The sequence below is a fragment of the Sciurus vulgaris genome, assembly GCF_902686455.1.
Source record: "Sciurus vulgaris genome assembly, chromosome: 1".
Lineage (NCBI taxonomy): Eukaryota > Metazoa > Chordata > Mammalia > Rodentia > Sciuridae > Sciurus > Sciurus vulgaris.
This window is the reverse complement of record NC_136461.1, coordinates 112,224,774-112,248,911: the sequence shown is the minus strand read 5'-3', so window position 1 is coordinate 112,248,911 and position 24,138 is coordinate 112,224,774. Positions and strand designations below refer to the sequence as shown.

General features: G+C 37.1%; 3 protein-coding genes across 18 annotated transcripts in view; 1 reads left to right on the top strand and 2 right to left on the bottom strand.

Annotated features, from left to right (window-relative positions):
• Window positions 1-12,134, bottom strand: part of SETDB1 (SET domain bifurcated histone lysine methyltransferase 1) — a 31,055-nt gene extending 18,921 nt beyond the window's left edge. For 2 of the 8 annotated variants that reach the window (XM_079107072.1, XM_079107073.1), the window contains exons 1-2: window positions 9,401-9,671; window positions 8,081-8,232 (exon numbers count right to left, since the gene is read on the bottom strand). In XM_079107072.1, the coding sequence (XP_078963198.1) occupies window positions 8,081-8,232; window positions 9,401-9,660 (412 nt within the window). In that variant the 5' untranslated portion in view covers window positions 9,661-9,671. Of the gene's footprint in view, window positions 1-2,197; window positions 2,402-2,421; window positions 2,452-7,264; window positions 7,343-8,080; window positions 8,233-9,400; window positions 9,672-11,959 lie in introns of those variants that run through there. The other 6 variants (XM_079107070.1, XM_079107071.1, XM_079107067.1 and 3 more) reach the window with 6 other exon arrangements.
• Window positions 12,135-18,580: 6,446 nt separating this feature from the next.
• On the top strand, window positions 18,581-19,703 carry LOC306653585 (nuclear cap-binding protein subunit 2-like). The gene has a single exon (XM_079126639.1). The coding sequence runs from the start codon at window positions 18,690-18,692 to the stop codon at window positions 19,107-19,109; it is 420 nt and encodes a 139-aa protein (XP_078982765.1). The 5' UTR covers window positions 18,581-18,689; the 3' UTR covers window positions 19,110-19,703.
• A 154-nt stretch (window positions 19,704-19,857) lies between these two features.
• The window catches only part of CTXND2 (cortexin domain containing 2), a 33,624-nt gene continuing 29,343 nt past the window's right edge, over window positions 19,858-24,138 (bottom strand). For 6 of the 9 annotated variants that reach the window (XM_079108126.1, XM_079108127.1, XM_079108128.1 and 3 more), the window contains 2 exons: window positions 23,638-23,740; window positions 19,858-22,507 (listed from right to left, as the gene is read on the bottom strand). In XM_079108126.1, the coding sequence (XP_078964252.1) occupies window positions 22,267-22,434 (168 nt within the window). In that variant the 5' untranslated portion in view covers window positions 22,435-22,507; window positions 23,638-23,740 and the 3' untranslated portion in view covers window positions 19,858-22,266. The remainder of the gene's footprint in view (window positions 22,508-23,637; window positions 23,741-24,138) is intronic. The other 3 variants (XM_079108129.1, XM_079108124.1, XM_079108122.1) reach the window with 1 other exon arrangement.

Genomic DNA, 24,138 nt, shown 5'->3' with positions numbered 1-24,138 from the left:
AGGACTACAAGTTCAAAGTCAGCCTCAGCATCTCAGCAAGGTCTTAAGCCACTTATAAAGGGCTGATGATGTGGTTGCGGTTCAGGGGTTAAGCACCCCTGGGTTCAAACCCCAATACCAAAAACAAAACAAAACAAAACCAAAAACCGGTTATAGACTTAAATTGAAAGCCAAGACTGGGGATATAGCTCAGAAAAGAGTGTTATCTAGCATGTATGAAGCCCTGGGTTTGATCCCTAGTACTGAAAATAAATAAATAAAACAAATTGAAAGCCAAAATAAAAAGGTAATATAAAACATGATCTTCATAGCTTCAGGGAAGGAAAGGTAATTTAAGAAACAAACAAACAAAAAACCACTGACCTAAAGGAAACTGCTAAAATCACTAGAATTTCCATTTATCGAAACATAACATCAGGTGAAGATAAACCATAAACTGGGAGTGATATCTGCAACTTAACTGCAAATGACTAATTAGAATATAAAGACTTGCCCTGGGGAGATAGCTCAGTCAGTAGAGTGCTTGCCTTGCATGCACAAGGCCCTGGGTTCGATCCCCAGCACCAAAAAAAAAAAAAAAAAAAAAATATAAAGACTTTCTATGAATCACAGGGTGTGGTACCACACACCTATAATCCCAGCTGCTCAGAAGGCTGAGGCAGGAGGATCACAAGTTCAAATGCAGCCTCAGCAATTAGCTAGGTCCTAAGCAACTTAGTGAGATCCTGTCTCAAAAAAAAAAAAAAAAAGAAAAAAAAGAAAAAAGGGCTGGGGATATGGCTTAGTGGTTAAGCACTCCTGGGTTCAATAGCCCATTAACCTCCACCAAAAACAACTTTCTATGAATCAAAAGACAACCATTAAGAGAATGAAGGCTGGGAGTATAGCTTAGAAGTAGAGCTCTTGATTAGCATGTGTAGGCCCTGAGTTTATTAGTAGTCTGAGAAGTGAAATTTAAAAAACACCACCAAGTGTTGTCAAGGATATGGAACAATAGACATTGTCATCCATTGATTGTATAAATATAAACTGGAAAACCATTTTGGAAAGCTGCTAGCCACTAATGATCCAAGAAGATTGAGATTTCCATATCCTTAGAATTAATACATCCTAAAAAACTTGCAATGTACAAATGAAGACACATACATACGTATTTAAAGCATATTATTTTGAATTTTGAAAAACTTAAATCAATGTATGTAGTTAATAAAATAAGTTGTGGCATGTTCATTACAATGTTCATTACAATATTATAATAAACGACTGAATTTAAGCATCACACATCAACATGATGCCAAAAAGAAGCCACTAAAGAATGTATACAGTATGTTTGCAGCATATATGATTTAATTTATATAGTTCAAAATATAGGCAAAACACTGGCACTTCTGTTAACAGTGATATGAAAAGACAGAAAACTCCTCTATGAAGAAAACAAGTATGAAACTGGACAAAAATAGCTGGGTGCAGTGGTACAGGCCTATAATCTCAGCTATTTGGGAGGCTGAAGCAGAAGGATCACAAGTTCAAGGCCAGCCAACCCTGTCTCAAAATATAAAATAAAAAGGGTTGGGAATGTAGCTCAATGGTAGAGAATTCCTGAGTTCAATGCCCAGTACAAAAAAAGAGGAAAAAAAAAAAAAGGGGGGGGGGGGGTGACGAAACTGTCAAAAACAATCATTTCATTTTAGGGCACTAAAAATTCACCAAAGGCAAATAAGAAATTGAGACGTACTCACTTCTGAAAAATTACTAAAAGCATCTATAAGGAAAGATAGGAGCTTACAGTCTGCTTGCTGGGGAGAACTCCCACCTCTACCCTACCCCAGCAAGATGAATGAGTCAAAACTTTAGATTTACTATTGAAGGGTTGGTTATATGACAACGAGAAAATTTAATGGTTCCAGGCTGTAGTTCTAGTTTAGGATGTGCAGCAAACCAGTAAAAATTTAACAAGGAGATCCTGAAAATAAAAGAATACAGAAAGGCTGAAATAACTTCTTTATGTATTTGTGGCTGACTGCTAAATTATGCATATGAACAGAAGACTGAGGAAAGCCTGGTAAAAAAGCCAAAGCCAAAGCCAAAGCCAAGAGAGATTTGGGTATTAAATGCAACTGTGAGTGCATGCTCCATAAACTTAGCAGCCAAATTACATAAAATAAGAAAAAAGTCAAGCTGGGTGGGTGGTACACACCTGTAATCCCAGCAGCTTGGGAAGCTGAGGCAGGAGGATCACAAGTTCAAAGTCAGCCTCAGCAACTTAGGCCCTAAGCAACTCAGTAAGACCCTGTCTTAAAATAAAAAAGGACTGATGATGTAGCTCAGTGGTTAAGCACCCCTGGGTTCAAGCTCTGGAATGAAAAAGAAGGAAGTCAATACTGAGGGGCTGGGGTTGTGGCTCAGTGGTAGAGCACTTACCTAGCAATGTGTGAGGCACTGGGTTCGATCCTCAGCACCACATAAAAAATAAATAAATAAAATAAAGTTATTGGGAAAAAAAAGTCAATACTAAGAAACCAAGCTAAAAACAAGTTAAAAGGAAAAACAGAAACAAAAACAACTAAACAGAGATAGCAGCAGCTGCACACTACAAGGCAGAGTTGATGGTTTAAATCTAGAAAAATTACTTGGGGTGGGGGGAGAGCTAAGTGTAGTGGCACACAGCTGCAGTCGCAGCTACACAGGAGGCTGAGGGTAAAGGACACTTGAACTCAGGAGTTTTAGGCAAGCCTGAGAGTGACACAGTGAGACTATGTCTCAAAATTAAATAAATTAAAAAAGAAGAAATCAGGAACTATTAAAAAAAAAATCAGTTACATTATTTAAAATATCCACTTTTCAACAAAAAAATGATGAAACACTTAAAAAAAAAAAAAAAACAGGAAACTATGATTTTTATTCAAGACAAGACAAAAACAAACCTATTGGTTAAGTGGTGGTGCATGCCTGTAATCCCAGCAACCCAGGAGGTTGAAGAAAGAGGATCTCAAGTTGCTGAATTCAGTCTCAGCAACCTGGCAAGACCCTGTCTCAAAATAAAGGATTGGGGATATAGCTCAGTGGTCAAGTACCCTTGGTAATGTGTACACACAAACACACAATAACAAAAAACCCTGTCAACAGAAACAACTCTAGTAGATACTGGATTTACAAATAAGCTCAAAGAAATACGAAAATTAGGTTCAAAGATTTAAAGGAAAATATGCTAATACTCAGTCAACAATAACCTTAAGAGAGAAACTGAAACTATAAAACTATAAAATAAAGAACCAAATGGAAGTTTTTTCAAAGTTGAAAACAAAAACTGAAATGAAACATTCATTAGAGGAAATAAGCAGATTTGTAACAGTGGAAGAAAGAATTAGCCAGTCTCAGCAACTAAGCAAGGCCCTAAGCAACTTAGTGAGACCCTATCTTAAAATTAAAAAAGCGCTGGGGATGTAGCTCAGTGGTATAGTGCCTCTGAGTTCAACTCCCAGTATCAAAACAAAGACAAACCCCTGGAATATTACTAGAGATAATATCATTTAAGATAATATTACCATTTTTTAGTTTTTATAATGACAAAAGGAAAATAAACAATGAGTACTGTATAAATAAACCATCAGCAGGATTCCCAAACATAGGAAGCAAAAATTGACATGCTACCAGACAACTTAACCAAATCAACATTTATAGAATACTCCATGCAACAGCAATGGAATACAAATTCTTTTCAAACACACATAGAATACTCTCAAAAACACACAATACACTTATGCTTGGACATAATAAAAATCTAAATAAATTCAAAAGAACTGAAATGCAAAATGTATTCTCTGACCACAATGAAATGAAATTAAACATTAAAATAAGAAATAAATCTGGAAAATCCCCAAATACATGGAAATCAAACAATATATTTCTAAATAACCCGTGGGTCAAAGGAAAATCACAAGAGAAATGAAAAATAAAACTGAGTTAAATGAAAAAGACTATATAAAAATGTATGAAATAACTGGGCACAGTGGCTCTCCTCTGTAATCCCAGATACTCATGAGGATCACAAATTTGAGGTCAGTCTGGGCAACTTAGTAAGACCATGTCTCAAAAATAAGAGAAAAAAAGGGATGGGGCTGTAATTCGTGGTAGGACAACCCTGGGTTCAATCCCCATTATCCCATTATTGCCCCCCCGCCCCCCCCCCCCAAAAAAAAGGTATGAAATGCAGCAAAGCAATGCTTAATGGGAAGAAACACAAAAGCTGGTTCTTGGGAAAATGAGCAACAAAATGGATCAACGTTAGTTAACTACCAAGAGAATAAAATATATCTTAGTAATCAATATTACAATTCAAAGAAAAGACATCATTATAAAAGCTACAGATATTAAAAGGGCCAAAGGAAATACCATGAACAATTTTATGCCAAATTAGACAACTTGGATGAAAAAGAGAAGTCCTAGAAAGACTCAAATTATCAAAACCAACACAACAAGGAATAGAAAACCTAACAGATACACATCAAGTAAAAAAATAAAATAAAATGGATTAGTAATTACAAATCTTCCCACAATAAATTCAATGACATATCCTGGACTGAGTCAAAGAACAGGGAAAAAAAAAATATATATGAACTGAATAAAGTCTGGAGTTCAGATAAAAGTGATGTACCAAAGTTATCTTGGTAACATTAACACACTAGAAGGAACTGAATGAAAGGCATGCGGGAACGCTCTACATCATTTATTCTTTCAATTTTCTGTAAATATTAAATTAAAGTTTATTTAAAAAATCTTCCAACAACCTTCCAGGTGTGGTGGCACATGCCTGTAATCCCAACAATTTGGGAGGCTGATACAAAAAAGAACACAAGTTTGAGGCCAGTCTCAGCAGATGTAGCAAGACCCTGGCTTAATCCCAGTTAAAAAAAAAAAAAAACAACAACTTTCCACAAAGAAAAGTTCAGGCCAGAGCTGGGTTCAGTGGTAGATGACTATAATTCCAGAGACTCAGGAGGCTGAGGCAGGAGGATCACAAGTTCAAAGCCAACCTTAGCTACTTAGTGAGGCCCTAAGCAACTTAGCATGACCCTGTCTCAAAATAATAAAATTAAAAAGGCTGAGATATGGCTCAGTAGTTAAGCACCCTGGGGTTCAATTCCCCCTACTAAAAAATAAAAAGAAAAATTCAGGTCAAAGTGGCCTCACTGCTGAATTTATCAAATACTTAGTGAAGAAATATTCTATACAAAGTCAGAGGGAACAATTTCCAACTTGTCTTGTAAATGCCCCTATTATAATTTCAAAGTCAAACAAAACACCACAATAGAACTACAAACCAAGAATTCCCAAGAATAATGATATAAAAATTCTTAACAAAATATGAGGCAAATCAAATTCAGAAACATATAGAAAGAATTATTCGCCAAGACCAAGAGTAGTTTATTTCAGGAATGCAAGGTTGGTTTCATATTAAAAAGAAATCCATTATTGCAATATAATCTATTAGTAGGACAAAAGCTATATGGTTATATGAGGATGATATAGAAAAAGTAGCTAACAAAAATCCAAAATCCAATCCACCTATAATAAAAATTCTCAGCAAACTAGAAACCTAAGGGACTTCTTAAGAGATGTAATGGCTAGCCTGAGAGTGACAGAGTGAGCAACCCAGGAGGCTGAGACAAATTTGGGGCCACCTCAAGCAATTTAGCAAGACACTCAGTAAGTTAGCTAGACTGTCTCAAAATTTTATAAAAGCTAGGTGCAGTGGTGAATGTGTTATTCCAGTGACTCAGGAGAATGAGCAGGAAGATCACAAGTTTTAGGTAAGCCTCAGCAACTTAGCAAGGCCCTATCTCAAAATAAAAAAATTAAAAGGATTGTAGATATACCTTAGTGGAAAATCACCCTGGAGTTTAATCCCTAGTACATACATACATATATAAATATAAAAAAAAAAAAAAGGAGTGGGAAACACAGCTCAGTGGTAAAGTGCCCCTTGGTTCAATCCCTGGTACCTAAAAAATAAAAAACAAAGCAAAACTTAGGGATAAATTTAATTTAAAAAAAGCAAGATGAGAAAAATTACAGACCTATGGCTGGGGATGTGGCTCAGTGATAGAGTTCTTGGCTAACATGAACGAGGCAGCAAACGAGGTGCTGGGTTCAATCCCCAGCACCACAAAAAAAAAAAAAAAAAAAAGAAATTAAAGACATAAATTAAAAGAGAGATACCATGTTCACTGATTAGAATCCAATACTCCCCAAATTTATCTTTAGGTCAATATAGTCATTTTTTAAAATTCTAGCCTCTAAGAAAAAAAAGAAGAAATTAACAAACTGACCTTAAAATTTATATGGAATATGTATAATAAACAAAAAAATATGACAAACTTATACTAATTGATACCAACACTTGCCATAAAACTACAGTAATTAAGACAGTGTGATGCTGGTATACATTTGGATCAGTATGACAAAAAAAGAATGTAAACATAGGGCCTTATACTGATCAGTCAATTGATTTCTGACAAATGTATCAAAAAGACAGTATTTCCAACAAATGGGATGGAACACCTGGGTAGCCAGAGTAAAATAAACAATCTTCAACCCTTACCTTAGCAACTTACTCTTCAAAAGACACCAAGAAAATGAAAATGGTTGGAGATATAACTCAGAAATAAAACACTCACTTAGTGAGCATAAGGCCCTGGGTTCAATCCCAAGAGTCACAAAAATAAATAAATAAGAGGAAAGAAAAGAAAATGAAAAGACTGTCACATCCAGGAGAAATTATTAACACTTACCTGGTTAAAAAAAAAAAAGTGTACCTAAAGTACACAAAGAAGTCTTCAAAACCATGGATAAAAAGATAAATTAATTTTTAAAAAGACAAAAGATTTGAATAGGTATTTCCCCAAAGAACACGTATAAATGGCATATATTTAAAAATGTTCAACACCATTAGTCATTAGAGAAATGCAAACTTCAATGATAATATGATGCTACCATACACCAATTTGAATGGTTAACATGCTAAACAACACCAAGCAATGGCAAGGATGCAGAGAAACTGAAAACCTCATACTTTGCTAGAGAGAATGTAAAACACTATAAACACTTTGGAAAATAGTCTGGCAATTTCTTCAAAAGTCAAATATAAAGGCTGGGGATGTATCTCAGTGGTGGAACTCTTTTCTTGCCTACAATGTGTGAGGTCCTGGGTTTTCAATCCCCAGTACAAAAAATAAAAATAAAAAAAATTAAAACCTGCACTTACCATGATGCTCACACAAAGTTATATAAATGTTCACAGCAGCCTTATTCATAATTGCCCAACTGGAACTAATCCGAATGCTGATCAATTGGGGATGGATAAAAACACATGATGAACCTATATAATGGGAGGTTATTCCCCAATAAAGGACCAAACTCTGAAACATGCAACAATTTAGATGAACTTTAAAAACATTAAGTGACAGAAGCCAGACAAAAAGAAAAGCTAAAAGTATAGAGAAAGAAAGCAGATCAGTAGTCACTGGGGGTGATAGTGGAGATTTAAGGTAAACTGGCACAGGAAACTTTCTGGGGTGATGCAAGTGTTCTAAAATTGGAGTACTATATAAATGTACTAAAACTCAAATTGTACAAATTGGATAAATTTGAACCAGGCATAGTGGTGCATGCCTGTAATCACAGGGATTTAAGAGGCTTCAATTCCTAGTACAAAATATATTAGATAAAATTCATGGTATGTGAATACCACCTTAATAAAACTGCTAAAAAATAGGGGAAAAAAATCTACTGTTTGGGGGCACATACATGGGGTGCTAATGCCACCTAACAAAGAAAATCGAGGGTGTTCAGAATATAAGTTACACAGAATGGGGAAAGGAGGGTAATGATTCAGGGTATAGCAGTAAGGAACATCAATGGTACTAACAATGAGATATTTTTTTCTGTAATAACTTAGGCAGGATAGAATATATAGTTAGTGATAACCATTTTTCTTCTCTCCTTTTATCTTCTATCTGTTCATCTTTTAGTACTTCAAATTCAATCCTGAGAATTTCCTATCCAAATCCTCATCTCCTACCTGAATCAATACTGAGGACATCATCATCTTCATCAGGAATCTCAATTATCTCTGTGGGACGGGAAGTTTCATCCTCAGAGCTACTGTCCCGGTACTGTAGTCCCAGCTTGGAGTAGAAGTCCTTCACCAAAGACTCACAATTAGTCACTGCCCTAATATTGGAACACATGTAGAAAAGGTCAAAGCCAGCAAAAGAAACAGACAGGAGCCATTAGAATTCATATACATTTAAGTGTAGAGTGTTCTCAACTTGACTGGGCGCTATATATTTCAAAATGTGTCTATTTAGAATGCATTTCCCAAACAAAAGCATTTTAAAAAATGGGCTTGGGCTGGGGCTGGAGCTGGGGCTCTGCCATAGAGCACTTGCCTGGCACTGGGTTCCATCCTCAGCACCACGTTAAAAATAAATAAATAAATAAATAAATAAAATAAGATAAAAGGTATTGTATCCAGCTACAACTAAAAAACTTTTTTTTAAAAGAAGTGGTTTTGTGGGGCTGGGGAGATAGCTCAGTTGGTAGAGTGCTTGCCTCACAAGCACAAGGCCCTGGGTTCAATCCCCAGCACCGCAAAAAAAAAAAAAAAAAAAAAAAAAAGAAGTGGTTTTGTTTCCAAACTAGTTCCTCAAAAAGTCAAAATTAGCCTAATTAGCTTCAAGTACAGTATTTTCCACCTTATCTCATAATTTACCTTGCTGTTATTTGAAACTGAATTCTAAGTGACAACGCGGGCATCAAGAACAAATCTAGGGGTTGTGGCTCAGTGGTAGAGTACTTGCCTAGCATATGTGAGGCACTGGGTTCAATTCTCATCACCACATGTAAGTAAGTTAATTAAATAAAGGTCCACTGACAACTAAAAAAAGTATTAAAAAGAAAAAAAAAAAAAAAAAAAAACTAGTGGACTGGGGATATGGCCTAGTTGGTAGACTGCTTGCCTCGCATGCACAAGGCCCTGGGTTCAATCCCCAGCACCTAGAAATTTATACATGCTTAACATTTACACAAGAGAGTAACTCTAAAATCCTTATATGATGGGTGACCTTACTAAGGAAACAAAGCAATTAATCTAAAGTAGAGGAAGAAGGGCAAGGGATTTAACACTAGGACTTTTTTTTTAAACTTAGGAAGCTTAGGCAGGAGGACAACCTCAGCAATTTAGCAAAGCCCTAGGCAACTCAGTAAAACCTTGTCTCAAAAATTAAAAAATAAAGGGCTTGGAATGTAGCTTAGTTCAATGTACTGGGTTCAATATTCAGTAACCCCACACATACCCCAAAAAATCTGCCAGTCAACAGATTTCCCATGTAGTACCTACCTGGATGCATCATCAAAGAGCTGGTCAACATGAGCCACTTCAGATTCTTTCTGTATTACCCACGTCTCCAACTCTGCTAGTTGTTTCTTGCGCTGTTGTACACATTCCATCTTTTCCAATTCTTCATCAATGAACTGCCGAAGTTCCTCCATAGAGATACCAAGCTCCTCAACCACTGCCTGTTGCAGCTCTGCAATCTCTTCAGACTCCACTGCAGCTGTTGCTGCATCCAAACCAATGCACCCAGGGAGGGAGGACATGCTTTTGTTCTCTAAATGGAACAAGAAACTAAAATTGCTTTTGAGTCACCACAATTAATAGAGAATTTCTGAATATGTAAAACTCATTCCTACTCTGCCACCTGTTTTTCAAATAGTTTATGTTCTCTCCTCATTCTCCAGAATCTGATGCTGAAATACTGTGGAATTCTCTTCTGCTATAAATTAATAAGACTTAAAAGTATCAAAACCCTATCCCTGCTCAACATCTCTAGTAATAAGAGAAATGCAAATCAAAACCACCCTAAGATTACATCTCACCCCAATTAGAATGGCGATTATCAAGAATACGAGCAACAACAGGTGTTGGCGAGGATGTGGGGAGAAAGGTACACTCATACATTGCTGGTGGGGCTGCAAATTAGTGCAGCCACTCTGGAAAGCAGTGTGGAGATTCCTTAGAAAACTTGGAATGGACCCTCCATTTGACCCAGCTATCCCACTCCTTGGCCTATACCCAAAGGACTTCAAATCAGCATACTACAGACATACAGCCACATCAATGTTCATAGCTGCTCAATTCACAATAGCCAGACTGTGGAACCAACCTAGATGCCCTTCAATTGATGAGTGGATAAAGAAACTGTGGTATATATATACAATGGAATATTACTCAGCCATAAAGAATGATAAAATTATGGCATTTGCAGGGAAATGGATGAAATTGGAGAATATCATGCTAAGTGAGATAAGCCAATCTCAAAAAGCCAAAGGACAAATGATATCGCTAATAAGTGGAGGATGACACATAATGGGGGGGAGGGAAGGGTTAGTGTTAGGGTTAGAGTTAGGGTTAGGGAGGGGGGCAAGTATGGAGGAAGGAAGTACTGTATAGAGGGTAAAGAGGGGTGGGAGGGGTGGGGGGAAGGGAAAAAATAACAATGAATCAAACAACATTACTCTATGTAAATTTATGATTACACAAATGGTATGCCTTTACGCCATGTACAAACAGAGAAACAACATGTATCCCATTTGTTTACAATAAAAAAAATTAAAAAAATTAGAAAAAAAAAAAACCCTATCCCTGTAATCTAATGGGAGGCTGAGGCAGGATGATGGCAAGTTTGAGGCCACCCTCAACAACTTGCAAGACCATCTCAAAATAAAAAGGACGGGCTGGGGTTGTGGCTCAGTGGTAGCGAGCTTGCCTAGCACTTGTAAGGTCCTGGGTTGGATCATCAGCACCACATAAGAATAAAATAAAGTTTAAAAATATATACAAATAAATAAATAAAAAGGACTGAGTACGTAGTTCAGTGGCAAATCACCCCGGGGTTCAATCTCCAGTTTGAAAAAAACACAAAAGGTTTCAGAGCATGCACAGAACATTCACTATGTTTTACTGAAAATGTTTTAGGAAACCCAAGTGAACCAATCTAATAGAAAAGTAGGTGCATGCCTGTAATCCCAGCAGCTCGGGAAACGGAGGCAGGAGGATGGCAGGTTTGAAGCCACCCTGAGCAATTTAGCCAAACTGAAAGCAACCTAGTGAGACCGTCTCAAAAGGAACCGAAAGGGAGGCTGGGGATGTGGCTCAGTGGTTAAGTGCCCCTGGTTCAATCCCTGATACGAAACATACATACATACATACATACATAAATAAGAAAAAGAAGAGTATTTCTGTGACCTAATGTGTTCCATTAATTAATTGACGAATGAGATAAATCTGTCTACAGATTATGCTTAAACAGCTCTTCCCACCTGAGAAAGGGTTTGATCTATAACTAATTCGGTGTTTACTCTTTTATGCTTGTTTCTCTTACATATTTGCTTCCATGCAGAAATTTCCTTTTAAAATCCTACCAAGCTGGGGGTGTAACTCCGTGGTAGAGGGCGTACTTAGCATGTGCAAGACCCTGATTTCAGTCCCCAACACCAAAAAGTGGGGCGGGGGCATTTCAGCGTTCAAAAGCTGACAGCAAAAAAGGTTTTCCAAAGTAAATAGAAGTAAAGCAAACTGGGAATAAGATGTGGCTAATATCCACAATCCAAATAACCCGCACCTTCGTCCTAACTGCCTTTTGACAAAACAGTTAAACAAAAACTGATACCAAAATACCGTACGACCCCAAAGCCAGTTCTCAGCACCTCCATTTTCCCTTTGCCACCCACTCGGGTACTATCCATCTTGGAGGTGCGTCCCACTGAACCGCAAACCCAACTCAGCCCCGCCCCCGCTCGTTTCTCAGGGAAGGCTTATCACCCTCGCCCGACCTCCCACAAACAAAACATTAAATCTTTGGACTCTAAATTCCTCAATCAGCAGCGTTCCCCACACCTCTCTGCTTCCAGCTATAAGAGCTTTTTCAACGACCAGACCCCAGACTCACGACTCAGGGGTCGGCCTCGACGCGAAAGAGCGAAACCGAAGGAAAAAGGGAGCTGGGGGAGGGGAAGCAGCGTGAGGGTGGGAAGGGGAAGCAAAAGAAAGGCCCGGAAGCGAACATCTAGTACCGTTCGGGTCACCGCGACGGTAGCCTGATGGGGTCAAATCCAAAGCTGCGGGGTAAAGAAAACCAAAGCTACCACGCATGCGTTAAGGTAGGGCCTTAAAGGCAATCGTAAAGAGCGACGGGTGGGGCAGAGGAGGCATGGCCAGGAGATTTTACAAAAGCTCTGCCCCAGCACTAGTGTCCTTAATACTGCATTTATTGTGTGAAGACTTCGTTAACATCTTAGGTTTTTTTCCTCTCAGTTTGTTTTTATTACATAACTTGTACAAATTATAAAGGATATCAAAGCAGCAAGAGTGGACTGGGTGTAGTTCGGCGGTACATCGATCGCCTAGCCTGCGTGAGGCCCTGGGTTAGATAATCAGTACAGGGCATACAAATCGAGATGTATTTAAGGAAAATGTGACGTTATCCTGCTTCCCTCATCACTTATCCGGCTCCTTTGAAGCAAAATAGCCTAGTTTTCCAGGCTCATTCGTTTAAATTCCTGTATAAACATTTTTATTTTGTTTTCATTTGACGGGGACATTCCTGAAACAAATTTTTAAAAACTTAACTTTTTGACAGCTACATAGTACTTCATAGTATGATTAAACCAAATTTATATTTCTCTCAATTTTTAGTCACTTCAAGACAATGCAACAATATAAAATATTCTTTCAAAGTAATGCTTTTATTTCTGTAGAACAGATTGCTAAAAACAAAACCCAACTTCCAATGGCTTAATTCTTCACACAAAATCAGTTTCACTTAAATATGAATTTAATTTTAAACGTACATTTATACAATAGCATTTTAATGTTTCTTCTGACATTTCCTGTTACTTGTGACAATTGTCCAATAAACCAAATGTGGCATCATGATTTGTAAATAATTCAAAGCACCTGTTAATGCATTCTATCATTCTTTATTCAATTACAAGGAAAATTAACTTAAAAGTCATCTTCCTCATTAATAACTTGTTCATCAGAAGCTTCATATGAAAAAAGTGTTCTTTTCTGTTGAATAGAATAATCTTTAAGCTTAATTTCTATTTCTAAGCCTATAGGTGGGTAATACTGTGATTTTGCTTTGTAATACTGCAACCATTCTCTTTTTTTTTCTCTAAATTTTTTTCTCTAAATTTAAAGTTATCAAAAACTTTATAATTTATTTTTGTGGTAAGAATATTTAGAGTCCTCTTTCCTAGTTATTTTGAAATGTATACTATATAGTATTGTTAACTATAGTCATTCACTATAAAAGTTCGAGATGATGGATATGCCAAACACCCTGATTTGAACATCACCCAATATATATGTATTGAAACATCACACTTTACCCCATAAGTATGTATAATTATTATGTGTCAATTAAAAATAAAATGAAACTTTTTTTGGTACCAGGGACTGAACCCAGGGGCACGGCTAACCACCGAGCAACATTCCCAGCCCTTTTTTATACTTTACTTACAGACAGCATCTCGCTGAGTTTATTAGGGCCTCACTAAGTTGCTGAGGCTGGCTTTGAACTTGCAATCCTCTTGCTTCAACCTCTCAAGCTGCTGGGATTATAGGCAAATAAAATGAAACTTTAAAATATTATTTGCTGTCTTACATTTGCAAAGAAGGACTGATGGTGCTTTCAGTTATATTGATTGAAAATGATATTTCTAAAAGTATATATATATATTTGATGATTAATAAACAAATTTGTAGAAAAATCTTATGAAAAAAAACCCAAGTTTTAAAAAAAGGAACTTTTAAAAATTTTAATAGAATATACTTTCAAATTATTTTTCAAAATGTCATAACACTCATTGCTCCCACTAGCAAATCTTTGAAAGTATTTCTTTCCCCAAACCCTTATTAGGCATGGATGTTGAATATCTATTTAATTTTTGAGAATTTGAAGTATGTTAAAGTATTATCTATGTAAGGAAAGACTAGATTGTGTTGTGTGCTTTAAAGCTGCTTTTTATATTCATGAAATAAAATTCAATTTCCACAGTATAAAATCTGAGACTTTTCATAACTTGGCCCCAATTTACTTCACTGGCCATATTTCCCATCCCTCCCTTCATATTCCTAATTATGTTCTGTTTCTCCAGTATATTTACATATTTCACTTTTACTTCTCCATACCTTAGTCATTGTGTGTCCCTTCCCTTTTTCTGCCTATTAATTCTCTTAAGATCCAAATCAAACATCTTCTCTGTGAAGTTTTCCTGAACTAGCAATTAAACTAGCTTGCATCAGAATCAAACCTAAAGGGCTTTTTAAAACAACGATTGCTCCCCCTGTGTACATTGCAGGAATTAATCTGAGCAGAGCCTGAGAATGTGCATGTCTACCATTTTCCCAGGTGGTGTCCCTGCTATTGGTCCTGGGGCTAGAGTCTAGAATTACTATCCTAGACCATCACTCATTCCCTGCAAAATTAATTCCTGCCTCTGTACTCCAATTACCTTGGTCCATTCCACTTGTAAGTTACCAGTGGATGTATCTGTCTCCTCTGTGTCTTAATCGTCTTTGTTTCCCTTGGCACATGATTGTCCCCACGCACATGGTACTCCATAATTTATGATGAATGAAGGGAAATCTTTGCTCACTCTGGTTCTTCCAGCTCTTCAATGTTGGGGAATGAGGGATGGGGAATGTTAAAGGGAAACAGGATGCTATTTTGGATCATCATATTCTAGTCTATTTCATTTTCCTGAGAAGACTAGAGAGGTCAATCCTGTATAAACCAGTGGATGGACTCAAAGTGTCTCCTAAGGCTTTGCTACTCAATATGAAATCAGGGAGCTAATTAGAAAATTGGAATCTTGCCAGGATCGGTGAAGCACACATGTAATCCCACTGACTTGGGAAGCTGAGGCAGGAGGATTGCAAGTTTGAAGCCAGCCTCAGCAAATTAGCAAGGCCCTCAGCAACTTATTGAGATGCTGTCTCAAAATAAAAAGGGGTGGGGATGTAGCCCGGTGGTAAAGCACCTGTAGTTTAAATCTTAAGTACAAAAAAAAAAAAAGAAAAAAGAAAAAAAATTGAAATCTCTGATCCCATTCTAGACATACAGAATTAACATTGTGTTTTATTTATTTATATAGTTTTTCTTTATTTATTGTTCAGTGTTGGGGATTGACTCAGGTCCTTACTCACCCTAGGCAAGCATTCTATCACTGAGCCATACCCGCTGCCAGAATCTGAATTTTAATAGTATTCCCCAGGTAATTTAGTCACTACAATTTGAGAAACCCAGTATGAAAGGGAGGTTTGAATTGTATAATTTCTTATTAAGTAGAACTCCATAATTTAGGAAGCCAAATTCTTTCTGCTTTTAAGTTTGGAAGACTAACTCTTGTCAAAGGTGATCAGGCCCCTAACATAAATGACTCATTATTAAATTTTGCAAATTATTGTGGGAGACAGTTTATTGCCATTACTGACATAATAATATGTAACATAATAATTAGTAACTAGTATGCCAATTGGAATATTCATGTTGTGCTTAACACATACACTCCTGTAATCGATCATACATTGGAAAACCACAACCCTACTCTACTCAGTACTTGACTGGGAGAAATCATAGCACAAGACTCAAAACAATGGAATGCTAAATAATCCTTTCCTATAGTCAGACTGAAGGGAAATTAGATCATAATCTGAAGGTGGTTGAGTGATCTCAGAATCAAAATAAAAGCAGTTTTTGGTGATTAAAAACTCAAAGGTTTACAGGAACCTGGAAGGTTATATAAAGGAGCAAAGAGGGGCATGTGAGGACCGAGGCCATTTGGGAAGTATATATCTCACATAATAGTGGGCAACTGCTGCTTAACTCCAGCTAATCTTTGCTCTGTGCAATATAGTGTTATTTTCTCTCTTTTTTGTCTTGGTGGAGGTGGGTGGCGGTACTGGGGAATGAACCAGGTGTGCTTTATCATTGAGCTACATCTCGTCCCTTTTTGCTTTTTATTTTGAGATAAGGACTCCCTAAGTTGCTTTTGACATCACTAAATTGTTGAAGCAGGCCTCAAACTTGTGATCCTCCTACCTCAGCCTTGTGAGTCTCTGGGATTACAGGCGTGTGTCATCCCACCCCTCTTGACTTCCCACATTTTTAAAACGAGTATTTTGGGCCTGTCATGGTGATATGTGTCTGTAGTCCCAGCTACTTGGGAGGCTAAGACAGGTGAATTGCTTGAGCCCAAGAGTTGGAGACCAGCCTGGACAACATGGTGAGATCCCATCTCAAAACAAACAAATGAAAAAATGCATATTTTGTATGAAATCTCCTGAATTTTAAATGTTGGCAATTAATTAGAAAACTATAAATTCTGCAGTACTCTTTAAATCAGCAGTTCATCTTCTAGGAATTAAACTACAAACTGTTGAAATTAATGTCTTTGAAATGGTTTGAGTGCTAAGTTATCTAGTAGAACATTATTTGAAATAGTAAAAGATGAAATAGAAAACAAAACAAAACAAAAAAGAACACAGATTCTACTCCCAGGGTTAGATTGGTTAGATTATGGCAGATCCAAACAATGGAATACTTTTCAGCTGTGTTTTTTATAAAAGGCCAAGGATGATCTTTGTGTATTGGTATGGAATAGTCAATCTTCAAAATACAATATGAAACAAAAAAGCAGGTACAAAACATGTATAAAGCATGGTATTATTTGTGTAAATGTTGGGGGAAAATACGTGATTTTTTTCTCACATGTATATAAAATATCACTAGAGGGATATACAAGAAGTGGTGAACACTGGTTGTCTCTGAAGAGGGAAACTGGAAGAAGGCAGCAGGGAAGGGAGAGTAAGAATTGTCACAGTACACTGTACCTTTTTGAAACTTGAAACATGAAAATAGATACACTATTCAAAAATGTCATAGTAAGAGGTTATTAACAACTATAACTAATGATAAATGAGAAAAGAAAAATGTTTAGAAAGATATACACATAGGCAAAACCAAACTATTTGATGGTAGTTACCTTTTGAAAGAAGAAATGAGAAACAAGGCACTGGTCTAAGAACTTTTTGTATTTTTATCCTTAGGTAATGTTTGAAAACCAATTTTTCTTTTTTACTATGTATACTATAGTGTGGATCTTAAATATCCCCCAAAGGCCCATGTTTTTGTTGTTGTTGTTGTTGTTGTTATTTCTTTTTTCTTTTTTTTTTTTTTTTTTGTAGTTGTAGATGGACTGCATGCCTTTATTTTATTTGTTTATTTTTATGTGGTGCTGAGAATTGAACCCAGTGCCTCACACATGTGAGGCATGTGCTCTGCAACTGAACTACAGCCCCAGCTCCTGAGTTTCTTTTCATAAAATCAAAATACAAATCCCTCCCTTTTCTGTGGTTTAATCAATACAGCACACTCTTATCCTTTGTTCAGAATCAGGCAATGTCTAGTGTCTCCCTTGGAAGGCTTTAATTCTCCTGTCCCCAATGTCAAAGTATCACGGAGGCTTACTTAACCTAAAAAAAAAAAAAAGGAATAGTACTACTTTCAGGAGTCAGGAACAAGACAATTATAAAGTCTTTGCTAACAGTACATGGCTAGAGTTGTGTTTCCATGCCATGTGGTACAGTAGTCTCTTCTTATTAGTGGAGGATATGTTCCAGGATTCCCAGTGGATGCCTAAAAGCTCCAATAGTACCATACCCATTGCATACAATTTTTATACATACCTATGATAATGTTTGACTTGTATATCAGACATAGTAAGAGGTTATTAACAACTATAACTAATAATAAAATGGAAGTCACAACAATATTGCGATTTCATGGGTAGAAGATTCTTTCTTACTAGAGATCTTAGCAACCTTAGCTTATTAATTTTTTCTTTCTTAGTTGAGGACTTTCACCTTTTTTACTTAAAGCATTTACAGGGTTGGGGTTGTGACTTAGTGGTAGAGTACTCGCCTAGTTTGTGTGAGGCACTGGGTTCAATTCTCAGCACCACATATAAATAATTGAATAAAATAAAGGTCTATCAATAACTAAAAAAATTTTTAAAAAAGAAAGCATTTACAACTTCTCTTTGACATATCCGAATCACACACATGACCAATCTTGTACTTTGGGGGCATTATTACATAAAATAAGGATTACCTGAATGCAAGCATTATAAGATAGTCAAATGGCTACTATATATGTGGGTAGTATGTATAGAGCAGATATGCTGCACAAAGGAATTTGTATCGCCTGTGGAACAGAGCTGGAAGATGTCAGCTTTCAGCTCCCCTCTCAGAATGGAATCCCATTAAAAACCATGGATTGGGGCTAGGGCTGTAGCTCAGTGGTAGAGCGCTTGCCCTGGCATGTGTGACGCACTGGGTTCAATTCTCAGCACAGCATACAAATAAATAAAATAAATTTAAAAAAACTAATGGATTGCTTATTTCTGAAATGTTTCATTAGTTTTTTTAGGGAATGAGGGGACGATAGCCGGTCCTAAGTATATGTGGGAGAATGGTTCCAGGACCCTCATGGATACTAAAATTCATGGATGCCCAATTCCCTTATATAAGATGATATAGTGTTGGTCGACCTTTGTGCACTATGTTGGGTGGCCTCCTGAAGGCGCTGCGCAGCGACTCCTATGTGGAGCTGAGCCAGTACCGGGACCAGCACTTCCCTGGTGATAATGAAGAACAAGAAAAATTACTGAAGAAAACCTGTACATTGTATGTTGGAAATCTTTCCTTTTACACAACTGAAGAACAAATTTATGAACTTTTCAGCAGAAGTGGTGACATAAAGAAGATTATTATGGGTCTGGATAAAGTAAAAAAAACACGATGTGGATTCTGTTTTGTGGAATACTATTCTAGAGCAGATGCAGAAAATGCCATGTGGTATATAAATGGAACACGTGTGGATGACCAGATCATTCGCACAGACTGGGATGCAGGCTTTAAGGAGGGCAGACAGTATGGACGTGGGCGATCAGGGCTCCAGATTCGAGATGAGTATCAATAAGACTATGATGCTGGGAGAAGTGGCTATGGAAAACTGGCACAAAAGCAGTGAGAGGTGAGAGCCCCATCAATGCAAAACTCCCTCCACTGGCCTGTTGAGTTTGCTGAAGAACATTACCCACAGTCTGATTAGTGCCTACTGAGCTGCAAGCCTTTACATGGTTTCTCCTGAAAATTATTAAAGGACAGTCAGAATACAAAAGAATGCCTTTAATTTTAATATTAGAATATTGGCCATGTGTCAAGTTACCTGATGATTTTCAGTTACCAGGTCTAAAATTGTGTTCTCTGGGGCTGGGGTTGTGGCTCAGTGGTACAGTGCCTTCTTCACAAGTTCAAAGCCCTGGTTAGATCCCAAGAACCCTCCCCCACAACACAAAGTGTTCCTTAGCAACAGGTTTGATCTATAATGTTGATTATTCTGTCAGCCAAAAATGCCACACTTTTTAAAGGAAAATGGGAAAATGTAGTAATTAGTTTTACCATGTTTGTATCTTAAGTAGGTTCATGATCTACACTGGGGCCTGGAATGAATATTTTTTTAAATTTAAGTTTGCACGAGATAAAGTTTAATAAATGGAATTTTGCTATGTGATACAGTTTTGTTTTTAATTAGCAACAGGTGTTTGACAACTGAATATGTTTTTTATGTTGAATTCTAATCTTTAAAGGGTCAAGGGAGCTTCCTAACAGTTGGTATAGAAGTAAGTAAACCTGAGATGGTCCCAGGGACATGTCCCACCATTCCTTACACAGCACAAAGGTAGGTGCAGGGTTTGAAGAATTATATACATTTTTCAAAAGATGTTTTACCTAAAGCTAACAACAACAACAAAGCAAGGGTTTGCAATACAGAAAGCCTCACATATTCTAGTGGGTGGGGGAAGACACTATTAGTAGGAAATGGAATGAAATATCAGGAGACATGTGTTAAGGGATTGCCTTGACATGATGAAGTTTGCTGTAAAGGCCATCAGATTTATTCTTTCCATTTTAATTGTAGTCCTGGGAATAGAATGGGTTCTTTTTTAAAAGAGCTTGATGACTGAGAGACTGCTTCACAAAAACAGAGAAGGGTTTCCTAAAGAAAGTGTCTATCTCAGCTACTTCTCAAACTGAAGTCTTTTTTATTTTTCCCAAGTTGTGCTTACTATAGTTCAAGCCAGGGGAGTCTAGAGAATTTATTTTGCATTTGTAAGGCAAGAAGTGATTTATAATATTATATGTGAGTACAATTTTCCCTGATATGTAAAAAATGTGAATTTTTTTTCAAAGTATCTTCCAGTAGTTTGTGAAAGTTGGGGCTGAATGTGAACAGCTTTCACATTACAATAAACTTGGGTTTTCTCATTAAATTCTAAACTTTTTAAATTTTTTAAAGAGCTATAACAGTTGTTAAGTGCTTAAGAAGAAACCATTTGCAAACAATCAGGACACATTATTCATTTTTAGAATTTGTTTTTACAATGTAGTTTGAACTAATATATTTTGTATTCTTGTGTGGTGAAAAAACTCAGATTCCACAGGCCTTAAAACCAAAGACTGTGATTCTTATTTGAATTGTGTCTTCTATAACAGATTTCAATAAAGCTGGACCGACTTTAAAAAAATGATATAGTATTTGCATATAACCTATACTCAACCTCCTTTATATTTAGATGATCTATAATACCTAATATAATGTAAGTGCTATGCAAATAGTTGTCTCACTATATTGTTTAGGGGATAATGCAAGAAAAAAAATCTGTACTTATTCAGTATGGACACAATTTTTTTCCTGAATATTTGTGATGAGTAGTTTGCTGAATCCAAGGATGTAGAATGCAGAAGACTGACTACACTCTATTGCTGTTAAAAATGGGACCAGCCTGGTCTCATTGGATATATGCCTTCTCTGATTAATTTTTGGTCCAAGTCCCTGCATAAGCATAGATGATGCCCCACACTTAGGTCTAAAGTTATGATTATCAGTTCATACTCATATAATACCTTACTATTGCCTAGAATATTTGACCAGCATGACTGAACATGAGGGCTTTAATTCTCCAGTACTTGCTGTGCTAAAACCAGTCCTCTACAGACTAACCTTTGTTAAGCTTTGGTAAGCAGCCTAGATGCCCTCTTTCTTTCTAGTGGATTCCCTTGCTGACTTCCCTGACAGTTGGCCCATAGCCCACTCTACCAAATTTCCTTAACTTCAAACTTTGGAGTGTAGGCAGCAAGAAATCTTTGGCTGAGAGAGATTATGGGATTCACCCAAAGCATTGGTTCTCCTCTACCACGGAGTTTTGACTACTTCAAAAGAGCAACATATTTTACAAAACCTCACACATCAAAAAAGTCTTGTTATAATCTTCTAAGACAATCAGTTCCTGTTTACCTTACATGTGTATATAACTAAAGCAACCATTTGAGTCTATTACTTATAGATGAGCTTCTACTTTTAGATGGGTCTTACAAAACATAATGATATTATGTTACATCACAAAATTATGGCCTACTGTCCCATCCCAAAGACATTACATTCTAATTTTTTTCTTTCTTTCTTTGTTTCTTTTTTCTGGGGTTGGGGGTGCTGGTGATTGAACCCAGGGGGATTTACACACTGAGCCAAATTCCCAATCCTTTTTTTTTTAAGTTTATTTTTTATTCATTCATTTTTATGTGGTGCTGAGGATCGAATTCAGGGCCTCATACATGCCAGGAAAGTGCTCTATCACTGAGCCACAACCCCAGCCCCCGAATCCTTTTTATTTTGATCCAGAATCTCACTAAGTTCTTTAGGGCCTCACTAAGTTGCTGAGGCTAGTCTTGATCTCCCTGCCTTAGCCTCCCAAATTGCTGGGATTACAGACATGTGCGATCCCACCCTGCCTAGGACATTAAAGCCTAGACAACTGAAGTCTTATTCTAGCCAATACATTCAACCAGTTTCTGTTCCACATTAGTAATCATTTCCCTGAAGAGGAACAATATAAACTGGCTTGTGTTTCATCTCTTTTTATTATTCTCAACTCACTCTATATGCCCATTGTGGAATGCAAGAGTGAGAAGACTGAGAAATGGAGAGGTGAAATAATACAAGGTCTGGATCATAAAGTCTATATAAAATATTTCAAATCTCTAATGAGGGGGAGTCTCCCAAGTTTTATCATACTTCAGCTCAGAGATGATTCTGTGGTTGTGGAGCTGGCCTCGTAGGGATTCTTCACCAACTTGGCACAACGAAAAATCATCACTATCAGGAATAGAAACAGAAGAACAACAAAGGCAATGGCAAAGCCTTTGTCCACATCAACACTGCTAGACAGGCTTGAATCTTCCATGGTGAAACACACCTCTTTACTGTTATCCAGCAGCAGTTACCTCCTCAGGTATAACTCCAGATTTGTCATATTCCTAGATAAAATAGGATAAAGCAAGTTTATTTGTGTGTGTGTGTGTGTGTGTGTGTGTGTGTGTGATAAAACAGTGTGGAGTCTGGCACTGTGGCACGTCTATAATCCCAGGGACTTGGGAGGCTGAGGAAGGAGGACTGAAAGTACTGAAAATAAGACTAATACCACCAAAAAGGGGTCTAGAGTTGAAAAAAAAATCATGAAGATTTATTTAAGAAGCATCAAAATACAGTGACACATGCCTATAATTCCAGTGACTTGGAGGTTTGCAAATTTGAGGCCAGCCTGTACAACTCATGAGACCATCTCAAAATAAAAAAAAATAAAGGGCTGGAATCGTGGCTCAGTGGTAGAGCACCTGCCTTGCCTGTGTGAGGCACTGGGTTCGATCCTCAGCCCCACATGAAATGAATAATAAATAAAGTAGAGGTATTTTGTCCATTTAAAAAAAAATTTAAATAAATAAAAAATAAAAAAGACTAGGAATGTAGCTCAATTGTAGAGTGCCCATGTGTTCAATCCCAGTTACCTCCGCCCAGGATAAGATTTATTTAAGAAGCACTTATGATGAGGCAGGAGGCTGAGGCAGGAGTATTGAGAGTTCAAAGCCAGACTCAGCAAAAGTGAAGCACTAAGCAATTCAATGAGATCCTGTCTCTAAATAAAATTTAAAAATGAGGGCTGGGATTCGGCTCAGTGACCGAGTGCCTCTGAGTTCAATCGCCTGTACCCCTGCTCCCCCCAAAAAAGAAGCACTTATGAAACTGATAAAGTTAATATTATATATTCCATAGGCCATTAATCACTATTCCTATTTGCTCTGCCAGTTTGTTTGTTTATTTTTTTCAGTTCTGGGAGGTGAACCCAGGGTCTTGTGCATGCTAAATAGTTATGCAAGGGCTCTCTGAGCTACATCCTAGTCCCCAGTTCATTTTTTATAGGTACTGTAGAGGGGTGAGGAGTGGGAGTTGGTGGACATATGGTTGACTATGCCTACTCTTTATAAGATGTGGGAGATGTTTATAAAGAAAACAAGAAAAAACAAGAAGAACATAGAAGAACATCAAAAAAGAAGTGGGAGAAGTTCTGGTTCCTATTGTTGCCACTCTTCAGAATATACCCAATACTTACTGACCCTTGTCTTCACCTTTGAACTTAACCACAATTCTGGAGTAACAGGGAAGTTGCATTCAACACCTTTTATGTTGGGTTCTCATGGCCACCTGCTGAGTTCCTGTGCAGATGAAATGAACAGACATTGTAAATTTCTGATAAACAGATGGATTTTTTTTTTTAAAGATGCTATTTTGTTAACCCGAGTTTCTTAAAAACAAAAACATATGGGATGACAGAACAGATGTAAAAGATTATTAAAATGGGTCTCCATCTCAATGATGATTATAGTAAAAGGGCTAAAATTAAACAATAGGTAGGTGGTATTGCATGCTGCAAAGAGAGACCTCATAATCAGGCATTGCAAAGCAAGTGGCTAAAGACTATTTTCGAGATCCTGAGGTTAATATTCACCTTGAGGGTGCAAAAAGGGTTGAAAGTGAAGAGGCAGCAAATTCATTTATTTGTAGAAAATGGTTGAAATGTTGATATTTTCCATCTGTTCTTACTGCATTTATG

Coding starts and splice junctions, on each gene's coding strand:
- LOC306653585 (XM_079126639.1), top strand. CDS start 18,690: ATGTTGGGTGGCCTCCTGAAGGCGCTGCGCAGCGACTCCTATGTGGAG.